The sequence below is a fragment of the Lutzomyia longipalpis genome, chromosome 1, assembly GCF_024334085.1.
Source record: "Lutzomyia longipalpis isolate SR_M1_2022 chromosome 1, ASM2433408v1".
NCBI lineage: Eukaryota > Metazoa > Arthropoda > Insecta > Diptera > Psychodidae > Lutzomyia > Lutzomyia longipalpis.
The window spans coordinates 21,002,807-21,027,650 of record NC_074707.1 but is presented as its reverse complement, the minus strand read 5'-3'; the positions used below and the strand labels follow the sequence as shown (position 1 = coordinate 21,027,650).

The following is a 24,844-nucleotide window of genomic DNA, read 5'->3' as shown; positions in this document are numbered from 1 at the left end:
AAAACCATCACAATTTTCCAATTTAACTATTTATGTATATTGTTTTAAAGTCCTTAAAGTAGATCTACAATCACGCCTTCACGAATTTCTTTTAAAAAAATTAAAGAAATCGGAAAATAAAATCTCGTTTTGCCATTACAACATATAAACAAACATGTGAATCATGGTTTTTAGTTTTGACCGTTTATTACAATTTTTTTTGCTACTCAAAGAATCCAAAGAAGCGGACATTGCCTAAACTCAATTAGGAAATAATTAACAACAATTAGCGGAACTTTCAATAATTTCTATTGTCAATAAATAAATCTTCCGTTCATTAGTAGTCCATTTCATAGTAAAACAAGCTATTACGTTGGAATTTCTAAATACAAAACTCCAAAATTCATATGATGTATTACTTTTGACGCAAAATAAAATTATATATTTCGTATATTTCTAAATTTAAGAACTATTTGGGGAATTCTGAAATGTTAAACCTACTGCTAAATATTTCTTGTGACGTCATTTCCTCTGATGTATTCTGTAGATTCTTTGTTAATTATCAAGAATATTTTGACCTTGATTAAATGAAGAAAAAAAACTAAATAAAATCTATGTACGTAAAATTTAGTTATTGCATACCTAAAATACACTAAATTCATATAAAAAATCATTCAAAATAATTTCTTTTTGTGCAATAGATATAAAAGATGTTTACTTGCGTTTAACCAGTAAGAAGGTAATCAGCATGAAACAAAACTTTAGAAAAATAAAATAACATCAATTAACAAAATGAATAATTTTTCACATGATCTCTAATTTTATCATTCTCTAACCCTTTACATTTATTATCTAATATTCCGTCTATATTTTTTCTAGGTTGAAAATTCGTTAATTTTCACAGAAGAGATCAATGAAAATATTTAGACAGAGAAAATGTACATAACTACTCTGAGACGATCTACCTACACAGAATAAATATCATGATGAAATAGCCATTCCGTGGTCGGGAAAGGGTTAATTATACCTTTTCTTGGAATCAGATGTTGCTTTTCTTCTTGTCCAGCATGTAGTCTCGACAATTTTCCATCTTTTCTACCATTAAGTTTCTTCTGAAAGTTCTTGGTACAGTTTGAGGAGAGTTTGTAAACGCCTTCATGAAGTTTTTTTTGCCTTGAATGAACATTATTTTATTCTTTTTTTTAAATATTCCGGTATATCTGGGAGTTCTTTTCCTTCCCATCGTGTTAGAATGCGCTCTCCTGCTTGATATTGTCTTGCTATCTTTGGCAAGTTTTACAGAATTTTCTTTTTTTTTTTGCAGGACACCATTTTCCGTTATTTTTAAATAACTTTTTCCCGCGTTTATTTTTTCGCGCGTATTTTGCAAATCAAATAGTTCATAAATCAGCCACGGTGACTTTGTCGCGCCCATCCCTCATGGCAAGAACATAACCTCTCTGTTTGTTTATTTGCACACGTGAGAAAAATGTCGCTCCTCAGAATTAAGTAAGAATTTCTATTAATTCCACTTTTTATGCGCAATTTTTAACATCTTTTCAATTCTAGAAAACCTACAACGAGGAAGGGAAAGAAAATCCTCCTGAATAGAGAACCGAAACTTGTGGAAAATGTGAAAAACACACTAATCTTGGAGGGAAGAAAATCTTCCGGGAACATCAAATCTGTCCTGAAGGATTTGTATTTGCTGAAAAAGCCTCAGATTAAGCGCCTCTCTCGGCAAAATGACATCATTCCCTTTGAGAATGAGCTTCCTCTGCAGCAGCTGGTGCAGAAAAATGAGTGCAGCTTATTTATGTTCGGATCAAGTAGCAAGAAACGTCCGGATAATCTTATTTTGGGGCGCCTCTTTGAGAATGAATTGCTAGACATGGTGGAATTGGGGCTGGTGAAGTATCGTGGTCTCCAGGATTTCAAGACACAGAAGATTTCGTCAAATGTGAAGCCCTGTCTCATTTTTAATGGCCCCAAATGGACACAGACGGAAGAACTGCGACGTCTCAAATGCCTCCTTATTGATTCCTTCCATCGTGAAACTGTGAACAGCATTCGGTTGCAGGGAATGGAACACGTCCTCAGTTTCACTCTCGCTGATGACCTGACCCTTTTCATGCGATCATACAGCATTCAGTTGAAGAAGTCCGGACAGAAAACACCTCGGATTGAGTTGACGGAAATTGGTCCTGCTTGTGATTTTGTCATAAGGCGGACAAAGATAGCTTCGGAGGATCTGTACAAGTTGTCGAAGAAGCGACCGAAGACACTGAAGCCCACAAAGAAGAAGAACCTCTCCATGGATGCGTTTGGCAATAAGGAGGGTAGGGTTCACGTAGGGAAGCAGAACATTCACAAAATACAGACACGGAAGGTAAAGGCGCTCAAGAAAACTGCAGAAGAGAGGAAAGCTGAGAAATCTGCTGCAAAGGCTTCAAAGGGGGATGAATAAAATTAGGAATCATCTCAAATTGCTTGTTTACCTCGCTTTTTCCCTGGAAAATCAGGTCAAGAACGGTTTCAGGAAAAAAAAAATCCTCATCTACAACTCACATTATTCAATTTGAGGGCATTCTGGAAAGGAAGAGTTGGCTAGGAAAGCTGGAAAATAATTTTTCACTTTATAGATCGTTTTTATCAATTTTCCGCACTCTGGGTGTTTTTCCGGTGAATTTCCTTTGATTTTCCGCTCAGAAAATACGATTTTTGTAAAATTTTTAGCTTGCCGCTAATTTTTGTGTACTGTGCCAAAACCAGTAGTGGCGGCTATAAGAAAATCGCATTTTCTCCCCTCTGATGCAATTTTCCAGCTTTTCCTGCCGCAGGAACGTTTGTGGGAGCGAGGGACGTGTGTTCCGGGGGATTTTTGGGTTTTTCTGGCGGTTTTTCGGGAAAGTGAATTTGGGGGGGAAAGCCGCCGGTAGTTTTCGTTTTTGTCTTTTTACGCGATTTTTTTCTCGGATTTAATTTTTTTTTGAACTTTCCGTTTTTCCTCCGCCAATCGACGCAGCGTCGCTTCCTGGTCACCAAAAACTTAATTTCCCCGGAAAATTCGGCGAAACACCCGAGAAAATCGCGAAAAACTGTAATTGTGCGCGAAAGAATCTGATTCTCGTGATTCTCATTGAATCCACAAAGTGTAACACCCCTTGACAGTTGGCTGAATTTTTAGTTCCTGTCGGAAAATTGTTCTCGTCGGACGTTTTGTGCGGGGGCGGAAGAAAAAAGTTGAAAATTTTCCTTTTCCCACCCAAAAAAAGAAGTGTGTGTGTTTTCCTGTGTGCTGAAAAGATAAAGAAGAAGTGACGAAATACATGATTAACGCAAGTTTAGTGGTGCAAATTTGAGGAGCGATGCCTCTGGCGAATTCTGTAAATTCCTCCGATCCATGGAAATGGAAAGTCCAAATCAATACAACAACCGTCGCGAACGAGGTGAGATGAAGATTTATTTGTCCAGCATTGTGCACAATTTGGCCAGAAGCAGAAAACCTTCTCTTTTTGACATTTTTTTTTGCTTTCCGGACACATTGTTTTTCTTTTCTTTGTGTTTTCATCTCTCCCATACGCGCCCCCTTTTTCCGTCGTTTCGTTTATGTTTTTCTTTTAGGTCTCTCTTAACATCCATCATCTTCATCAACATTGTACCCCCATTGGTTTATTGATTATGGGGTTGTTTGGGGAGAGTGGAGGGAAACAGACGGCGCAACAATTGTCTCAACCATCTGCACTCCCAGACACCCTATCCTCCACGGGGAATTTTCTCAAAGGGATCATCTAAACATGATGCTCATGAGAAGAATGATTGATTGTGAAATTTCCTGTTGTTATTTGTAAATGAAGCACACGCGGGGACTAAGAAATCTCTTCCAAAGCGAGAGAAGATGATGCTTTCTTGACCTTGACACATAAGTTGTATATCGGAGAGATTAGCTTCTAAAATCCCGTCCAATTAGAATGGTTTTCAAAAACTCCAATTGCTGTGTCTTATTCTTCCTTCTGAATGGCTTTTACAACTACTTGCGTGATTGCAGACGGAATTCTCTACCAAATATGACCTTGCAAGCAATGTGTGTCAGTTACGTCAGTTATCTCTTGAGTTTTTCTCTGCACATGTGGTCCGGAGGAGGATCTTTGGAATTCCACTCTTTTGAAAATGAGTCAAATGACGGTATTTTCAATGCATATACAGTCGTGTCAACACCACTTACACACCTTCTTCTCAGCATGATGAGAAAATTGGCTGTGCAAGAAAGAGAAGAAGGAGGGAGGAGATACGGAAGAGATGAAGAATGTCTGTGAGTGAGAGATTATTGGCAATGATGTGTGTTAGCAAATAGAATTATGTGAAATCATATACGGGAATTAAAAGCACAGTTATGTAGTGGAGCTCTTATGTAAAAATTTACAAGCAGTGTGGTCACAAGAGACGTTGGGAATGGATGTGTTGCTAACGATGAGGCTGATGATGAAGAAAGGGAAAGAAGCCCATTGTTCGGAAAACTTATGAAATAAAATAATATTTGAATTTGGCGCGCACTCGTGTGGTGAAAATAGAGAATGTAGGGAAAAAAGAATGATTTGGCGGCAAAAATGACAGATCGGTTTTGGAAGGCAAGGAATACGGATGCAAACGTGCCTGCTCCGTAATAAAGTGTAATTTATCGCGTATAATTCGGGGAATTTCGCGAACATTTATGGTCCTTCGCAAGAACCAGGACCTATGGAAGTGCAGTGAAGTGATGGTGCTTGGAATCGGCTGCAATTGGGGGGAGAATTGAGGAAGAAATTTTGATTAAGAAAAATCAAATGGCGTCCTCATGATTCGTAGAATTGCAGTTCGATTCCAAGAAGAAAAATTCCACAATGGGTCCTCGGAGCGGCTGTGGGGCCGCAAATAAGGAAGTGTGTCACTCCCGGAGAGTGATATGGTAAATCTGTGAGTACAATTAGGAGTAAAAGACTCCAAAGTGACAAATTTGGCAGCAATTTATGTTGCAAATTTGACACGGAGGAACAAAATAGGGGACTTCACTTTTTTGTCAGTGAAGTAAAAAATTAATAGGGGACGTCACCCATAAAAAGTAAAGTAAAAATTGTGTAAAATAACCGATTTTACAGCCAGAGTTAGAATTATTCGAAAGGATGCCTTAATTTAGGCACAAATGTTGAAATAATTTAGATGCATTTATTATTAATTGCATATAGAAAGGAAAGGTAACTTGAGAAAATTAAAATTCAATTTCTCATAATTTATAAAAAGGAGATCGTAAAATTATTTATTAATTTTTGCGCTTTATTAAAATGAATGAAAAATCATGTTTTGAAAGGTTATTGAGTGCCTGCTAAGGTACTAACTATAAATAAAATGAGATTTACTCTTTCAATAGTTTGTCCTAAGTACTGGACAAACTCATGGGGCCAACGTGCAGGCCAATAAAGGTTATAATAGTTTGTCCTAAGTACTGGACAAACTCATGGGGCCAACGTGCAGGCCAATAAAGGTTATAATAGTTTGTCCTAAGTGCTGGACAAACTCATGGGGCCAACGTGCAGGCCAATAAAGGTTATAATAGTTTGTCCTAAGTACTGGACAAACTCATGGGGCCAACGTGCAGGCCAATAAAGGTTATAATAGTTTGTCCTAAGTACTGGACAAACTCATGGGGCCAACGTGCAGGCCAATAAAGGTTATAATAGTTTGTCCTAAGTGCTGGACAAACTCATGGGGCCAACGTGCAGGCCAATAAAGGTTATAATAGTTTGTCCTAAGTACTGGACAAACTCATGGGGCCAACGTGCAGGCCAATAAAGGTTATAATAGTTTGTCCTAAGTGCTGGACAAACTCATGGGGCCAACGTGCAGGCCAATAAAGGTTATAATAGTTTGTCCTAAGTGCTGGACAAACTCATGGGGCCAACGTGCAGGCCAATAAAGGTTATAATAGTTTGTCCTAAGTGCTGGACAAACTCATGGGGCCAACGTGCAGGCCAATAAAGGTTATAATAGTTTGTCCTAAGTGCTGGACAAACTCATGGGGCCAACGTGCAGGCCAATAAAGGTTATAATAGTTTGTCCTAAGTACTGGACAAACTCATGGGGCCAACGTGCAGGCCAATAAAGGTTATAATAGTTTGTCCTAAGTGCTGGACAAACTCATGGGGCCAACGTGCAGGCCAATAAAGGTTATAATAGTTTGTCCTAAGTGCTGGACAAACTCATGGGGCCAACGTGCAGGCCAATAAAGGTTATAATAGTTTGTCCTAAGTGCTGGACAAACTCATGGGGCCAACGTGCAGGCCAATAAAGGTTATAATAGTTTGTCCTAAGTGCTGGACAAACTCATGGGGCCAACGTGCAGGCCAATAAAGGTTATAATAGGTTGTCCTAAGTGTTGGACAAATTCAAGCGGCCAACGTGCAGGCCAAAAAGGGTTTAAAAAAAAAAAAAAAAAAAAAAAAAAAAAAAAAAAAACAAGGGTTTGAATAGACTGTCCTCAGTTCTGGACATTTTTAAAGGCTATGGTGCAGGCCAAACCAGTTCCTCCGGGAACAAACTGTCATCGATGTTGGACATCAACAGGCCTAAGCGCTGGCCATAATATGTCCTACGAAGGTTGAAGGTTTCGACTAGTCTTTGATGTTGAAAAAAGATTATTCGAAGGTCTACGAAGCTTACAAATAGTTCCTTCGGGAACGAAATGTTAATAGTGTTGAACATTTAAGGTGGTTTATTGCTAACCGTACAATCTGTCCGTAGTTCCGGACATTTAAAGGGCGTCGTGCTGAGCAGGATGTTTCCTTTGGGAACACATTTATTCATTATGGAAATATAAAGGACTTAATTGCTGGTCATCGTATTTCTTTGGGAAATTGCTTTCTCAATGATGGATTATTGAGGGCTTTCGTTTTTTATTCATAATACCTTCAGCAATATATTTGAGGGCCTATGTACTGGCCACAATGTGTCCTGTGGGACTGGGAAAGAGTTTAAAGGTCATGAAGTTTCCTTGGAAACTTATTTGTTTAGTGTTTCCTTTCAAATCAAGAAAATGGACAACTGATTGAACGTCGGTTTGAAAGAACGTATGAAAAAGTGGCTTCGTTTCAGAGCAATAGAGGGTCTCTGTGCTAGCCAAGAGGATCGTTTCAGTGCCATTGCAGTTTGGTACATCAAGTTGATTGGTCTTAGTACTGACCATAAGTTGTAGCTGAAAACAGCGATCATAGGTTGGTCGTTGTGAAGGTTTCATGTGGGCCCCGAAGCTCACTCGTCAAAGGTTTAATAGATATCCTTCGGGTTTTCAAGTGCTCTTGCATCTACTAACTGCATGGGGGACATTTGACACATTAAAGGATAGATTGAATTCAGAATCGAATGAAAGAGTCGAAGCATTGGCCAAACAGAGTGTTACTTTTCATGGAAACCAAGAAGGTAAATTATAGTAAAAGTACTGCATCGTGGTATCCGAAATAAAAAGAGCATATTAGTCGTGTTCTATTGAAAGACATATGATCCAGAGAAGGATACACTCGATATATGTTGATTGTTGAACGAGTGCAGATGTTTAAGGTGTCCCGTCTGCATAAGATTTCGCAAACAAGGTTCAGGTTCTGCACTTTCTGGCTCATACTCTGACTTGATCAGCCTCGCAATCGACGATTAGAGATCTAATGTCACGAGTGACTATTAAGTTTAAGGTCGATGGTGTTGTTTTGAAAATGTCCTGATGAAAGTTTCATTGGGGACAAGTTCCCAACGAGGGAGAAGTAAGGAGTGTCGCAAAGGGATATGCAGATGCGCCCACGGGGGGACAAGGGACGGTCATCAAGGATACATACGTAGATGTTGATTCACTAAAGGAACTGGATAATGGCAGTACGAAAGGGATAAAGTGCTTGGAAGAGTCGTACGTGCCAAGGGTGATTCTTGATTAATATCAAAAGCCCCACGGGTTAGAATAGAATAGGAATGTGATGTTCCGGGTGGATATACGAAAATCTCCATTGTCTGTCTAATGAGGAGATGAAGCTCTCCAGGTTATCTGAGAACAGCTGATGATCGTGTTATGAATAAGCTTTAACCAGTAGAGACGCAGTGTGAACTGTTATTGGAGGAGTTGTAGCAATTAATAGAGGTATTCGGAGAAAGGAATGAAGCCGCAGTAGAAGAATGAAAGCTGTTATAGTCATTTGAATGTTCTACCATCGAAATGAGAAAGCTATGAACTTAATGAATTCCTGGATAGGGTTGATCAAGTTTAAGCAGTGTCACCTTTCTTTAAAGTGGACGTGATACGAGTTGCTCACGTAATCAAGAGTTCTTGTCAGAAGTTGTGGTAGCGTTTGCCTCACCGAATTTGGCTGACGCAGTCAGGGAGTCCGGTGATTGTAGAAGTGCGAATGTCAGCAGAATTTATGTTCTGATCGGAAGAAGGAATCAGTCGATTATAGCATAGAACGGAATGGCCGATATTGGTGTCGAAGCAAATCTAAAAAGAGGCTAAGGTAAAGACAAGTTACAAAGGCAGAATTAGCATCTCGTTGATCGTAAGAAGCATTCGTATAATTGGAAAATGAACGAGAATCTGTAGTGACGAACTCCCTTATCAACTGCGTTCTAATAATAAGAAACATTCAGTGAAGAAAACCGTAGTTGAAGGTAATTAAATGACAAGGTGTTAAGTCACAGATCCGGATGGAAGTAGCATTTGTGACATGAGTTGCAAGATTTCCCGTAGGGTTTAGACTGGAGGCGTGTAAGGCAATTAAGCAGATTTGCATTCGTAGGCTGATGTTTTTAGAAAATAAATCCGATGGTGAAGTATGCTGCGATTCATATGAAGCCTTTAGGAAGATGTTAAGGGTCGGTGAGTAGACCTCCCGAGTAGCGATTCGGCGGGATCGCTCCAAATAATGTTGCAGTAAGAAGATCTTGCAGGTTGGGAAGTGAAGCCTGAAGTTTAGCATAGCGTCAAACGTGTAGAAGAGGATGTCAAAGAATTCTAAGTATGTTTGGCACTGGCGTTACAGTGGCAGCCCTTGTAGATGATATCAAAGTACGCAGTGGATAAGATTGACAATAGCGTAACTGTGGCTACCGCTAGAGAATTTGACAATAATTACATGAGGTAGACCTATAAATTGAGGTTCTAGAAGATTTCTAAGGGCAAAAGAGACATATTAGAGCTCGTGGAGTCAGTAATGTCCATTGAGCTGAATACATCGAGACATAGTGGATAAATTACGAATTAGAAATTCGACAGCTGGAAGTTGTCGAGAAGCAGTAACATCAATGGAAGCGGAACTCAATAGTAGCTGGAAGTTGAAGAATTTAGTTGTAGAGTGTCAACAGGAACTATGAGGAAATAGCAGTTGCAGAGGAATTTTTTGTCAGCTAGGGATAGTAGCGTTTGACAAAGGAAACAGTTGAGAAGGACGCTACACAATGAATAGGTCGAGCTATCGAAAGGAGATCATAAGTAGTAAAGCAGGACCGCCAAATCTTTCCATTTTTTGTGGAAATCGAAAAGAAGAGATGTTTGATGCTCAGCGGTATGCTTCCGCTCAAAGAGGGGACTGTTCGGAAAACTTATGAAATAAAATAATATTTGAATTTGGCGCGCACTCGTGTGGTGAAAATAGAGAATGTAGGGAAAAAAGAATGATTTGGCGGCAAAAATGACAGATCGGTTTTGGAAGGCAAGGAATACGGATGCAAACGTGCCTGCTCCGTAATAAAGTGTAATTTATCGCGTATAATTCGGGGAATTTCGCGAACGCGAACACCCATAGTGTGCTGCCTGATGCCTGTCTTCATTCATTCAGTGTGTAGTGAGACGATGGAATCTAGTATAGGACAAAGTAAAGGCGGAAATACTCATTTGTGTGGCAAACTGACTTGAGGAGAGAACAATTGTGCAGCACAGAAAACAGTTGAAAGAAGAAGAAAGTGTGACGAATCTCGGAAGATTCTTCATTTCCGACGGGTTATACGCTGAAGATATAAACTTTCCTGTAGGGAAGACGTCGTCGTCACTTAGCAGCACAAGCTCTCAATGGACGAATAAATGTATGTATTGTACGTAGAGCCCGGATACGAAGACGAAGTAAGAGTGAATGCCGTGAGTGTGCAAGAGGAAATGCGGCCAATTTATTCATAGACACTGCCATTTAAATTGTGCATTTCTACGATTCATGCATTTTCCCTGTGAGCTCTCGCGCCATCCACAATGGGTGTTTGTTGGAGATTTCCTCCACATCAAAATGCCTTTTTTTTGTACATACCTACCCAATGTGGTTTTCTGTTATTTAGCTTCACTATCTCTGTGAACAAATTCTCATCCAAATTGTTGTTTTTTTGCCACTAATTCCTACCCATTTCCGGCTCCGGAACTGACATGAACAAAATTACTAATGCAATTTTATATCAGTGTGCTATTTGCTCATAGTTCTGTATGGGTAGATGATTGTTTGCATGCTGCTGGCAACAGTGGTGTAACCAGGGAGGCTGTTTGGGTGTCTCATCACCCTTAAAGTTCATGTAGTTTAAGCTTTTTTCAGGGGGTTAAAAACGTTAGACAAAAAATATGTAAATTTAATATGTTAACGTTAGAAGGAACGTTAAAGATGAAAAACGTCAGATAAAAAAATTTTAGAAAAGAAACAGTTTAAAAAAAATGAGGTCAAATATTAAAAAAGAAATGAAAATTGTTAAGAAAGAAATGTCAAAAGTTAGAAAAAAAACGTCAAACATTTGAACAGAAGTGTCAAACAAATTATCAATTCCCCTAATTTCTTTGATAACCTGAATCTTCATTTATCTCAACTTCTAAGTCGTTCTTGTTAATTAATTTTCAACGCCCACTTTGAAACAAAAACAATGATTTGTTTTATAAAAATACCACCCTCTTTGATAAATTTCTAGCTACGTCCCTGCCTCTGTAGTCAGATTCAATTACACAAGTTTTCACTGAAAAAAAATATCTTATTTTCTAATTGCAAATTTTATGATTAAATTAAACTAAACGTAGTTATACTACCTATAATACATAAACTTCTTATTACTGCAGTTGTTGCATTTAGAAAAGAGGGTGAAAAAAATGATACCGAGTGTGCATCGTGATAAAACGAGTAACATCCCACGATGAGAGTGGTTATAAAATTTTTCCCAACCACTAATTTCCCAGCAAAATCCAATTAAAATTTCCAGCACAAAGTGACACGAAAATGAGTAAAGAGACAGAGAGAGTTTCAATCTCGTGTGTATTGGAAAGGTGACAAAATACGTGGTGTGGTGATAAGATAATGTGAATGAATATATCGCGCTGTGAATGGATTTAACTGAAAATTTTTAACCACTTGGGTAAAATTTATGGAAATTTAAATTAGCTCTCTACCCATAAACTTTGTTTATTCTGATCTGTGAGAGATGGAAAATCTGTCAATATATCTAGCAAAAAATGGGTATCCCATTGAATTGGCATTTAACCTTGATTTTTGTGTGGAATATACATACTTTATAAACCTTGTCAATATAAGCTAAAAGATTTGTTTGTATATATTTTGTTTTAATTATAAAAAAAAACTAATAAAAAACATTTCAACATTTGCATGTTGGAACAGTTTTGCTGTTGAAGTTTGACGAAGAAATCGTCTATACTAAATTTCCTGTTGCATAACTTATATAGCGTGAATTGTTCTCTATAGAAATCTTTTGGGTTAAAGAAAGAAAGAATGAAAAAATAAACCGAAAATACCTTAAATCCATTTTCCAAGTCTTTTAGCTTTTTGTGCTTTGTTTACTGTGAAAATTATCCACGAGAGAAATTGCAAAATGATTGAGTACACACATGAGCAAAAGTTTTTTTTTCGGGCGAACGCGAAGAAAACAAGTCAAAATAAAAATAGACATTGATTTCTAATTTCCAGTTCATTTATATCAATTTTATTATATACAAACACACATATATCACATAACATTTAGTCATTATATTGAGGTATATTTAGAGATAAAGGATAGACGTGTCTTGAGGAAAATATAACAGCACGGTCGACTTGATGGTAAAGTGCGAAGAATTCCACAGTCATTAGCTTACATTATTAGGTTGTGCCGCAGTCCGCAGTGTTCCCTAATGGTAGAGTGTGTGAGTACCTAATTGTATATAATATATACCTTATAATAAATTACCGAATAATAAGGTAGATGACCCACATGACCTATAAACTTAAGTATAAACAGAGTTTATTTACTAACAATATTTTTATGAATCGCAAAAATATTAAATTAATCATGTAAATTCGATAAAATTTAGTTAAAAGCTTTATTTGTAAGACTTGGTTAATCAATTGCTTTAAACATAAAGCCATTCTCAAGTAGTTTTTCAGTCTAGCTTATATTTTGAAGTAGAAATATGAAGTTAAAAATAAAGAGGTATTGAGTAATGTTTTACATAATGTTAAATGCTTCTGTTGGGAACATTCTATTTAATTTTTCAATTTTTACAGGCCATTTGGGCCAATTAGAGCATTTAGAAAGAATTTTCATTTGTCGTTATATGGGAATTGACAATCAAATAAGAATAAGAAATTTCCAAACAGATTTACCTTTTTACATTTAAATTAATTAGGGAAAAATAGGTAAAAATTGCCCGAAAATTCAAACAATGACGTCACCATATCTACTAAAATAATTCTAGTTTTCCAGAAACCCTCTTTAGAATAGCACAAATTAATTCAATTAACCCCAGTGCCCCTATATTCTCTTTTGCTTGACAAAATGATATATTTATGAGATAGTAGGTTACATTACTAAAGTCAATCATAACGCGTCCAGTTATTAGAGTTGGTATACCACAACGCGGATGGGTCAGTCTATGCGTTGTAATTTAATTTGTGAGCAGAATTAGTAGGCAAAGTTGATTTTTTTTTATGAAATTCATCAATATGAAAGATTAAAATGCTTAATATCTTAAGTTCTATTAGACCTACAGAAATTTCTTGACTAGTTATGGAAAGGTCTTGAAACAAGCTATAATCTGACATATATTTCGATACATTTCAAGGTCACATCCAGAACACAAAATGGCGGACTTTTGTTTCGCAAAAACAGTTTTTTGCATTTTTTGTCCTGAAGAAATGGTTTTAGAGGTTTCTGATGTTCCGGAAAGTTATAGGGTTTTGCAAAACCTTTAATTAGATACCAAAGTGAGCAAAATCGGACAGACCGTTCAAGAGATATGGCTCTTCGAACTTTTCAAATTCAAGAATTTTTCAAATGGCTATATCTTCTAAACGGCGACATAGATTTTCTTCATTTTCGGACTGGTGAAAGATATTGAGTCAGGCTACAACATATCAAAATTTAAAGGAAATCTATAACAGATGTTCGGAGATATTACCCCATAAAGTTAGGCTATTTTTGTTTTTGTTTTTAGCGCCTCTTGCGGATGTTTTTGAAACTTGGAATGTTCTAAACAGTTGTAGGTCTTCTCAATACCTTTCATTTGATACCAAGATGGTCAAAATCGGTCAGGCCGTTCTCGAGTTATATCAAAAAAACACTTTTTGCTTTAGACCGCCATATTTGCTAAACCGCTTGACCGATTTTCAAGTATGAATTATCGATGAAAACGTCTCACTGAGCTCTACAACATACTAAAATTTCAGACCTCTAGCTATAAGGGGACTGGTTGATGGTATTTCAAAATGGCAGACGGCGGCCATCTTGAATTTTAAAAATACAAAAAAATGAAAATTTACACCCACATTTCTATAGAAAACTTCAAATCCGAAGTTTCTATCTGTTACCGTTCTCGAGCTATAAGGCAAAATGTGGAGTCCTGGACGGCAGGCCGGCCGGACGGCAGGCCGGCCGGCCGGATCAAAAATTTTCCACCACCATTTTCGTAATGTGGAATGTCTAAAACGTGCTTATATCAAGTTTGAGCCCGATCTGAGGTGGTCGGTTTTTCCGATGATTACAATACTTGGTATGCCACGATTGTGGTATACCAACTAATTTCTATATATGTACAACGTACCTTATTTCAGGTTCATATCAGTTTAGGTGTAGTATGTGGTAGTGGACAAGAGGTGGGTGTCTGGAGAAATTATGCGCGGGGAAACCCAATGAATGTCAACTGATAAATTTCCAAATCAATATTTGCCATTTGAAAAAGAGAAGAATTGGTATATTATCAGTTGGGTGGCGTGGGTGTGGATTTATCCGTCATCAAGAATGTAAAGAGACAACGACGAAGAGAGAGAGAGAGTAGAAAATTAATTTTAAGATTCTCCATCGTGAGGGGACCTTGGGTCCTTCAGCTAGAAAATTGAGTCAATTTTTTTTTTGTTTAACTTTTTGTCTTGTTGAACAAATGACTAGAAAAATCACTTAAATTGTTGTTTTTTCGCCCTTCATTTATTTTCTTCTTTCTATTTTATTTTTTTTACACGACCCATTACTGTGTAGGAATGATGACGAATGACGAGACCTTTCCCTCCCTCACTTCGTCGTCCACAGAGCATCTCAATGGGGTGGTAAGAGAATTATTTTGTGAGTGTGGCACCCACACACAAGGCTCTCTTTCTCTGTGTCTCCCAAAAATCATCATCATCTCCACCCGCGGATTTTTTTTGTATTCGATGTGTTTGCCTTTCCCTGCGTCCCCTTTTGGGTTTTGGTGATTGTTCAAAAAAAAATGTCTAGTATTTGCGCGTTTTCAAATGCAAAAAAAAAAATGAAGAAAATTATGAATTGTGTCGTTCCTTTTATTCCACAATCTGTAATAGATGAAAGAAAAAGAAAATTTTTATTATCTGTTAAGAGAATTCTTTTTTCGTTGTTGTTCATAAGTATAAAGCAGGGTAGTTCAAAGAAAACAGGATTTATTTATTTTTCTTTTTTAGAAGGAACTTTTCTATAAAAGAACAGTTGAGTGGGTACATTGTCCTGTACCTCCATTATTAAGTTACTCCTTTTTGAACACATAAAAAGATGAAGAAATGGTTTCATCTGTTTTGCGTGACAACAAAGTTTGAAAAAGAAAGGTATGAGAGCAAGAAGCAAAATGGTATAAATGACTTTTTGTCTAAATTACTTTTCCCCTAATACAGGTATACGAGACATATTTTTCCTTTGTCAGTCGTCACCTTGATTTTTTGTTAGGTGTTTTATATTGTTGTGAATGTTTGTGTGTTTGTTATTTAATTATGACTGTTCATCGTTCATTTTATCCTTTTTGCCGTATATATTGATGCAATGAGAAAATTTTCCGTGGAGGTTAATTGAAATGGGTTTTTTCACGGCCCATGGGAAGAATAAGTCACTAAAAGTAATCTAAAGAGATTTTTCTTTAAGTTTAAACGAGAAACTTTTTTTTAAGAAAATTTTTTTCACCTTTTTTATGTTTGTGTATGGTTTCCTTCTGTTTATCATTTTAAGTGATGATGATTTTTTTCTTTTTTTTGTGCGTGTGGTTAATTAAGAGTAAATTTCCATGATTCATGCTTTAACACATTTGTCATGTCATTAATATGTTGATTTTTGCAGCACACGGAGTGTCAAACTCGATTTCAGGTCTACGGATAGTTTCTGTACGTAATATATTTCTTTTCTTTTGTTGATCCATAAAAGAGTTTAAACTTTTTTTTGTTAATACCTACTTATATTTTCTTTTTTTTATATTATCTTCTCTACGAGTATGGCATTTTCCTATTTTTGGGTTCGTTTTATTTTTGCTAAGAAGCACTTTCATGCATCAAAGTCTTGTTTAGAATGTCTTTTTTATATTCTTTTGAATTATTTTAATAGGTACCCTAAAAATCCTATTATATTCCATTCGAATCAATCTTAAAATAGAAGAAAAAATCACTTGTTACAATATTTGTATGAAGGCCCAAGAATAAAATTTCTGATTGGCTGATAATTTCAAACAAAGCTTTTTCATTGGCTATCCGCTTAGGTACGTGGTGAAGTCTCGGTGTAAGGTTAATTTGAACATGGTTTAAAAGTTGTGTTTGTTTTTGAGTAGAAAAATCAAAGATTGATTCGAAATGCCACGAAAATCTTTTTCTTCCAAACTTCTTTTTCCTATAATTACAAATTTTTCATCATTTCAAAATTCATTTCTCTTTCACTCATCCCCACGCAGTTTTTTTTTATTTTGCCAAAATTTCTTGGCTTGTCATTTCTCCTTTTCGCATATCACAGCACTGAATTGTCATTGGTATTCTGTACAATCGGTCCCATTTTGTTTTCAAGAAAAATACGGTCTTATTGCCTAAGGTGATTTTTTGTACTTTATGTATTCATTCTCCGAATGCTATCAAATGTACATAATACATATTTCTTCTGCCACTTGTACTTCATCTCTTACTGCTGGATTGAGAATACCAAAGGGTTAAACGTAAAATTTGCAATTGATAATAACTTTATTGTTCATTTTATAAATTTTTAATTTAATTTTGAAGTAAATGATCAAAATGATGTTTTTATTATTCTCTTTATTTTTGTAAATCTTGATAAATTCTGATTAGAATTTTTTTTTGATTCAATTTAATTGCAAATTTTGCGAAGAACCTCATTTCGTTTTCTTCATATCTATCTCTCTGAATATTTAAAGGGATTTTGTGGATTGTATATCTTTATAGAGAAAAAAAAGTATGAGTGGAAAAGAAAATACAAAATCGATATTTTCAACTTTATCCACCCTCAATTTGGGAATGAATGAATTTGTAATGAATTTATTATGATTTTTGTGTAATATACAAGGTTTCGCATGAATATTTTTTTTTTATCAGACTGCGTGTGAGATGAAAACTCTAAAATAGATTTGTAGATTTTGTAGAGTTATAAACGAATCATACATGGAGGTTTTATTATTGATAAATTTTCAGCATGTATTTTTTTTACATTTTGGTTTTGAGGTTTTTGTGGATTGTTTTTTTACGCCATCCCTGTCGAGTTTTCATAATTCGTGTGTACGTGTTTTGTATGTTTAATAAATAATTTAATCGTGATATTTATTTAGCTTGTAAAATTGTCATGATAAAAAACACCGTGCAAACAAACATTTTTGCACATATTTTCATACATAGTCTGTAATAAGCCGGTATCATGCAAATAATAAAGAAAATAAACATCGTCACTGGCGTGGAGAAAGACTTTACAATAAACATGCGACGATAGGGTTGGGTCGTACACATAAGAGCAGTGAAAAAAGTAATATATATGTACAGGTATTTGCTAAATTAAATACATAAAGGTCAAGCTAACAAAATTTCTCTATGTCTTTTCTTAATTATATTGTGCTGCATTTTGAAGAATTTGGGTTTAATTATTTAAATGAGACGTGTTACCTTTTACTGAATTATAATTAAGAAAATTGTGTCGCAGAAATGTGATATTAGGGAATTTTGAAGTTTCAAGAAGGAATCTCTTTAATATTTTGTAGCGGACTGGCCAGGAAAGGTTTTGTTACTCCTTTTGATGTACCTGAGCTTTTTCGTGCTAAAAAGAAACCAAACACTTGGTTAAGTTAAATTGCATCGTGAGGTTTGTTGCCAACTTGGGCTTTTTTGACTAATTTTTTATCGGATTATATTTAAGTGATGATAACTGAAAATTCCACAATAAGCTAATTTTAGCTGTAGAAAACAGATAGCAATTGAAAGGCTACTAACTCTGAAAAATTTTAATATTTTCTAACTTTTCAAATAAACTTGATTTTTTAAAACAATTTTAACAAATGAGAAAAACTTTAACCTAAGTCCATTATCCTTATGTTTACAAATACAGATGCTGTAATTTTATATGTATAAAATGTCATAAGAAAGGTACATATCCTACATTACATAGTACATAGTATATCGCTATAATAAACTAGCTTCCAATTACACAACCATCTAATGGAAATGTGACACAGATTGCACTTTATAGAACCAAATCAATTTATGCAACTCTGTAAGACAATATTCTCAGAAACATGAAGGGGAACGCATATTATTATACATTAGAAGCAATGTAGGATGTTGTACATGTGAGTTTATCTACATAATATTGATTAAAAATTACGAAACAGCGTAATTTCTCTTCCATGACCTTCAAAATGCTTCCAATTTATAAAATGAAGACTTTATTACATGAACCCTTGTTTATTCTACTCTCATTATGAACATATGTACGTGTACATTCGTCAATTAAAATGCTGCACACATGTCTTATTCTAATCTATATAATAAAGAGAGGTCTCTCTAAAATATCGTGTCTGTTCAGCTATGCATTTCTACACCGTTGGTCCGATCGTGATGAAATTTGGTACAGAGATTCCTGATACCAGGCGATTGTTACCAACGATATTCATTTTCCTCCCAGAGCTCCCCTTCATATAGCCCCCATAAAAAATTCATGCTTTTTTGACTACTTTTTGAATTCGGCGCCATAAATGATGTGTGATATTCACTTTCTCTCTTTTCGAATATCCTTCTACATTTTCTTTAACCCATCCTCACTTTTTGTATGATATATCATACGCAAAATTGGTAATTTTTGATCAATTTTTATGACGCGAATTTGCAAAATTTTCCTTCCAGAAAATCAAAAATGAATGACTATCAAAAATGTATCCGTGACGCCAAAAATGTATCCGTGACTCCTGAAAATTTATCCGTGACGTCAAAAATGTATCCGTGACGCCAAAAATGTATCCGTGACGCCTGAAAATGTATCCGTGACTCCAAAAAATTTAACCGTGACGCCTGAAAATTTATCCGTGACGTCAAAAATTTATCCGTGACGTCAAAAATGTTTAAGTGATGCCTGGCAATGTATCCGTGACGCCAAAAATGTATCCGTGACGTTAAAAAAAAATGTATCCGTGACGCCAAAAATGTATCCGTGACGTCAAAAATGTATCCGTGACGTCAAAAATGTATCCGTGATGCCTGGAAATGTATTTGTGACGTCAAAAATGTATCTGTGACTCCAAAAAATTTATCCGTGACGCCTGAAAATGTATCCATGACGCCAAAAAATTTATCCGTGTCGTCAATAATGTATCCGTGACGCCTGAAAATGTATCCGTGGTGCCTAGAAATGTATCCGTGACGTCAAAAATGTATCCGTGACGTCAAAAATGTTTCCATGACGATCAAAAATGTATCCGTGACTCCAAAAAATGAGACTACTGATACCAGGCGGTTCTTACCAACGAATAAATCTTCCATTAAATCTATTTTAATTCATCACAAATCTTTTCTCTTTTAAAAATTTGCGCGAAGCGCAACAAATCCCCGCGAAGCGGGGCGAGGTAAATTGGAGCGAAGCGACAATTTACCTCGTTCATATATATATCTACACGTAAATGAGAGTATTCTCTATTTGCTTTTACATTTTCTTCCTAAGGGTTGAAAAGAGCATTAAATGATAGAATAAATAAATTAATTAAAATTGCAAATTCTCAATATTACGCTGTGTTGTGTTATATATTATTTAAATAAATTATAATTCAATACTCAATAAAATTTGGTATATGCATATTTTATCTGTAGTAAATGCTATATATATTGCAAAGAGATACGTTATATGTATCCTTGGTAATTCATGAAGTATGGCAGGTGCTTTATTATTCTTTGATAGCATAATATATTTCTGATAAAGCTTCTTTTGGGAATAAATTCCCTTTCAAAAGGAGATCAACGGTAAAGAGGCAGAATTCTTAAAACGACCCAACAAGCTTCTTTTTTTACAAATAGCACATTCGAGGTTTAGGTAAAAACGTAAACAACCATATAGAATATGCTTCTTATGTAATACAGATTCAATAAGAAAAAAAATCTTAATCTTTGTTACAAAACTAATTGAAAACAAGAACATGAAAAAGTTAGTCATTGTATTTAGTTTAGCCTCGCTAATTAAATTTCACAAAAGGTCAATCGAGTGGTCATATAACTTCCTCTTTAGTTGGAAAAGATATCTTCTTACGAGCTCTAAGACAATATAATGCAATTAATTGTCATTTTAATTCTTTAAAATTCTTTTCTTTTCAAGATAATGCGCGAATGAAAGAAATTGCCGATTTGAAAATTAACAAGATTAATTAAAATAGATTTTTTTCGTAATTAAAACATCATAGTAAATATCACATAGACGTGACAATTCTTTTTATTCCTATATACAAAAATTATATCAACCAGTACATGGTATAGAAAAGTCAATGTGAGTTATATCTTTTGGTGTGAGACTATTACATTTAGATAAGACTTAATGTTGTTAACCCAATTAACCTTCGCCAATGTCTTTGGCTCTCTTGGATATGAAAAATTTCTCCCATTGACAATGTGTTAGCTCAATAAACTCACTTCGTCTGCTTTGTGAGATAAAATGTGGCGAAAAAGAGAATTCTTTGGTTTTATGCAACGCTGTGAGAGAGAAAATTCACCCGAAAACATATTTTGTGGGTATATCTCATTGAAATTCTCATTAATTTGTCAAATTGGAAAACTAGAAACTTCAAAAAAATCTAACTTTTCAAATTAGAATAATTATGCTTTAGATAATTATTATGTAATTAATTAAGAATTATTTTTGGAACTCTCGTAATGTTTTTCGTAATAGGTGTAACATAATACTCCAAAGATATTTTCATTTTAGTTTAGTACGTTCTTAATTTGAAAGAGCATTGTTTCTTATTTCTGGGAATGTGTCGTAATTGAAGTAAGACAATGGGAATCTAAAGTATATAATGTATAATAGGTATAAAAAATATATCAACATTTTGTGTGCGTTGTTCCTTGTTTTTATCTACTTACAACAATATACAGCATCGGTATAAATCTTACAATTCATTTTCCTTTAGATTTCGGGAGTAAGGAAAGAAAAAGGATAAGGGGAGGTAAATATGCCTTTTGGGGAGTTTCCAAGGACCTCCTAGATACCATTTCTTCCTCTTTGTCCTTGACACTTCATCGCCAACGCAAATTCTTGTCAATGACTTGGAATATTTGATAAATTTGAGTATCCCTCCCGGATAAGGCTGAAGATTTAGAAGATAGAACGGGTGGCCGTAGAGGAGGGGTGTGGGGGTTTCAGAAGTGGGGTGTGGGTGATATAAATTTCCCACAGACTTTGGTATTTAATCTTCCACGTTGCCTAAACCAAGTTAAACACAAATGTCATTCATCTATGTGCCAGAGCGACGTCATTCAGTGAAGAATTTTGTAATTTTGGATGATTTTCCATATAGCTACCATCATGGTGCTTCGTTTTCTTTATGCTCCCAACCAACACAGCTTCTTCATCCACATTGCGCACCAAGGAGTGTTGCAAAATATCCTTGAAGGCGAGGGTTTCATTCGTGAACAAAATTGATATTCTCAGTAATTCCTGTTAGTCCTGCAAAGTATATAGCATATTTTGTCTTACAATTTGTCTGGAGATATAAATTTTGGATTGAAAAGTAAAATCTATACATTTTATCCAACGGGATTTCTTATATGTATAACGAAAAAAATCAATATTATATATAGAAGCAGAGTGGGTGAAAGTACTTGGGGTACCATTTAAAGTCTCTGAGGGATTTAGTTTTAAATGAAAATATATTTTCTTCATATTACACACGTGTTGAAAGTTGAGAAGTACAAAATGTGCAAAATGGTAAAGGAAAACATCCCCACAGAATTTTCTTATTACAATGTCTTTATAGTTATTATAAAAATATCCATTTCCTCAGGACACTAGGAAAATAGAGATGATGTAGAAAATATTATATAGAAGATTTTTCTATAGACTTTTTTTTTCTCAATATCAATAAACTTTGTTTTTCTCCGAACAATATTTGCTCTTACTGCGAAGGGTGTTTATATTGTGAAAAGTAGATAATGTAAGGTAGATTAAGTTACCCCCATGTGCTTCCTAAAAAAAGGATACCTATAGGTTAAAAATATCCAAAATCCACAAAGTGTGGGAGCAATGTTTGGATGTCGATTTACGAATGTTATCTCTGTGAGAATTTAGTATTACATATAATCGAGTCATAGAGTCTGCTAAGGTAGAGATAAAAAATTAAATATTTAGAGGTTTTTATTATTGATTTAAAATTATGTATAATAAATATTTTATTTGAGCTACAGGTCATGGTGAAAAATTGCTCATAATCTGTGCGTGGGAAGAGAACGTGGTATATCACGTCTGACTGAAGTTTTCCACCCCCTTTTTTTACGGAAGATCCCCAAGAATAAATCATATGTTAGCTTTTGAGTTTATCAGTTATGTGTGTTTGTACATATATTTTAGAGTATTTCCATGAAGTGGGTGTAAACGTGCGTGGGTTAGGGTTATTATTATATTCATGATTTTCAAAACATTGTGTTGCCATTCTCTGTCGTCAAAGAGGAGTAAAACCAAAATAGGGATACGCATTACATTATATACATGCATAGATAATAGAGGATGTGTGGTAATTTTGCTAATTAGTCTCTGAAATTGACTATAGGCTCCTTTCTGAAGTCGATAACACTTTTATAATCAATTCAGAAGAACATTACAGTGAGACTCCGCCAGTTTGAAGAATTGTGGGTGGAGCTTGGATGCAAAGTTTCTTTGAATACCTTTTTTTTAATATCGGTCTATCGGAAAATGTTGGGTTTTCACATTTCCCACTGATTCAGTGTATTTCTAATAAATGAAGTAAAATGTAATATATAACTGAAAATGATTGACGTTGCTATAGCGCGCGTGTTCCTTATGATGGGAGAGGGAATTTCCGTGAATTGTGTAAATTGAGTTTTGGTAAGAGTGGTGCTAAATTCTAAAAGTTCATTAAAAGTCTCTCATTACATGAAGGTTTGTTTATAATGACTTTATTATAAAATTTAAATAAGAATGTGAGCAAATGACCCGAAAAAAGTCTAGAGAATTTTCGGGTTAGATACACAATGAAGAATCAAAAAAATATATGGAAAACTTTGTTGAATATGATTTTCTTCTTGATGTGAGAACACGTGCAGAATTATCTTTATACCTTGACACAATTTTTCCTCTGATAATATATCATACAGCAGGATCATATTATCCTGAGGTTTGATGTTGAGCAATTAACAAAATTTGTCTCACCACACCATGTGTTTGGGCGTTAAGGGGATTTTCACAGAGTCATGTTGTCAAAAAGCCTTGTACGCAAGGACGTACAGAGGATAGAAAGGAAAAGCTCATCTCGGACTCATCGTCGTAATAGAGATGTCGTGCGAGATGAAGCAAAATAAATTGAATTATCATGAAATCAAACATAGTCCCAAAAGAGCGACAATGTGTAATCAGGAATTGATGTGAGGCTTGGGTTGTTTTTCCATGGGTGGGAGAGAAAGCGATAAACTAAATACCCACCCGAGAAAAGATGATAAGAAATTGACGCCATGGGCAGATTCATCTGCATTCCTCGAAATCCCAAAATGCGCTCCATTCACTGTAATGGGGAGCTTTGTGGAAGATTGTGCACAGAGTGCGGTTAAAGTGAAATGTGCTCGTGAAAAGGAGGAGGAGGGAGAAGGGAATTGAAACTTTTGGTATTCAATTGAGAAGTTGTGTTTGAGAATGTTTCAATGGGAAGTGATTTGGAAAAGTTGGAGTTCTGATGAAGAGACAATAAAGTGTGGTGGTGTGTGTGTGTGTGTGTGTGTACTTTTACAGGGGAGGGGTGGAGTAGAAAATGGAAAAGCTCAGAAAAGTCTGCATGCATTTTTTCTTTATAGACATTGTCTCGGCAATAAAATGTGATGAAATTTATTACAGCACACTTTTAGGGCATGATGAGGTACATATAATACAACATCTTTTAATTCTATTTTTATCGTCCTGTCCATTATTGCGCTGAAATTCACACATTTGTGATAAACGTTCTCTCAACAGCCACCACACACCAACCATTGTCATGTTTTTCCAAAAGAGAAAACACAAATTTTGCGACGCTCAAAAGGGCACGAGACGCCCATCTTTATTGCTTTATGCGTGTACTAAACTGTAGCTTAATGGAAAATTTTTCTTTTTGAAAAATATATTTAAGCTGAGATTTTCATATGTTTGCTGGATGATTTTATGCAAAGATTGATATTGCTATATTGTTTTATTTAGTGGTAAAATTGTAAAAATGAAAATTTATTCATAGGAAGAACAAAAGGTGCTTCCACCAACTTGTTGATTGGATATAAATAGAAAATATAAAACCACCTCTTCAAAATGTTTATTAGCTTCAGCTTGGAAAATGAGATATTTTTTTTCGTCTTTTATATAATCTATTATATACATAGCATTACCCTGTTGATTCAATATTCAGAATTTTCATTCATCTTTTCGTGACTTTTCTTTCATAAAAATGGAAAAGTTTTTAATTGAATATCGTGTAGGTAATAAATCATAAATATCGAAATAACGGGTAAAGGTCAAAACTAATTTGGTTGAAAATAATAAAAATATTTTTAATTAACTCTTCGTGACTCGTTTATTGAACTGTTTGAAGTTTAATAAACTACATTTCATAGATTTATATTGATTAAGTTAAATGTGGAATAAAGTCAATTAAATATTTCATGAACTCTCAATTGACCTGCAGTGCAATATGTTTTTTTTTTATTTGAAAATACATATCTGTGATTGTAGGTTGTAGAGACTACATAGAAACGTGATTTTTCACTGAATTCACTTTCACAGTGTTTAACGAAAAATTGCTGTGTGTCAGAGAGATAAATCTTCACACACTGTATGTAGAAAGAGACTCCGAGATGAGATTTGCATGTGCAAATGTTTGTTAAGCATGTTCACCGATATTATGTATAATGTTTTATGTGTCTCCCATGTG

At 35.2% G+C, this 24,844-nt stretch overlaps 2 protein-coding genes across 6 annotated transcripts in view; both read left to right on the top strand.

The window, feature by feature from the left end:
• Positions 1-1,429: 1,429 nt before the first annotated feature.
• LOC129796929 (ribosome production factor 2 homolog) lies at positions 1,430-2,465 on the top strand. Its single transcript, XM_055839078.1, has 2 exons — positions 1,430-1,488; positions 1,549-2,465. The coding sequence occupies exons 1-2, from the start codon at positions 1,469-1,471 to the stop codon at positions 2,444-2,446; spliced, it is 918 nt and encodes a 305-aa protein (XP_055695053.1). The 5' UTR covers positions 1,430-1,468; the 3' UTR covers positions 2,447-2,465.
• A 687-nt stretch (positions 2,466-3,152) lies between these two features.
• Positions 3,153-24,844, top strand: part of LOC129796925 (ribosomal protein S6 kinase 2 beta) — a 28,123-nt gene continuing 6,431 nt past the window's right edge. The window contains exons 1-2 of one of the 5 annotated variants that reach the window (XM_055839068.1): positions 3,162-3,428; positions 14,467-14,534. In XM_055839068.1, the coding sequence (XP_055695043.1) occupies positions 3,383-3,428; positions 14,467-14,534 (114 nt within the window). In that variant the 5' untranslated portion in view covers positions 3,162-3,382. Of the gene's footprint in view, positions 3,429-9,801; positions 10,066-14,466; positions 14,535-15,552; positions 15,591-23,455; positions 23,804-24,844 lie in introns of those variants that run through there. The other 4 variants (XM_055839070.1, XM_055839071.1, XM_055839072.1 and 1 more) reach the window with 4 other exon arrangements.

Bases quoted from the DNA above. Each gene is read 5' to 3' on its own strand.
- LOC129796929 (XM_055839078.1), top strand. From the start codon at position 1,469: ATGTCGCTCCTCAGAATTAA. The intron at 1,489-1,548 runs GTAAGAATTTCT...TTTCAATTCTAG, and splicing joins ATGTCGCTCCTCAGAATTAA to AAAACCTACAACGAGGAAGG.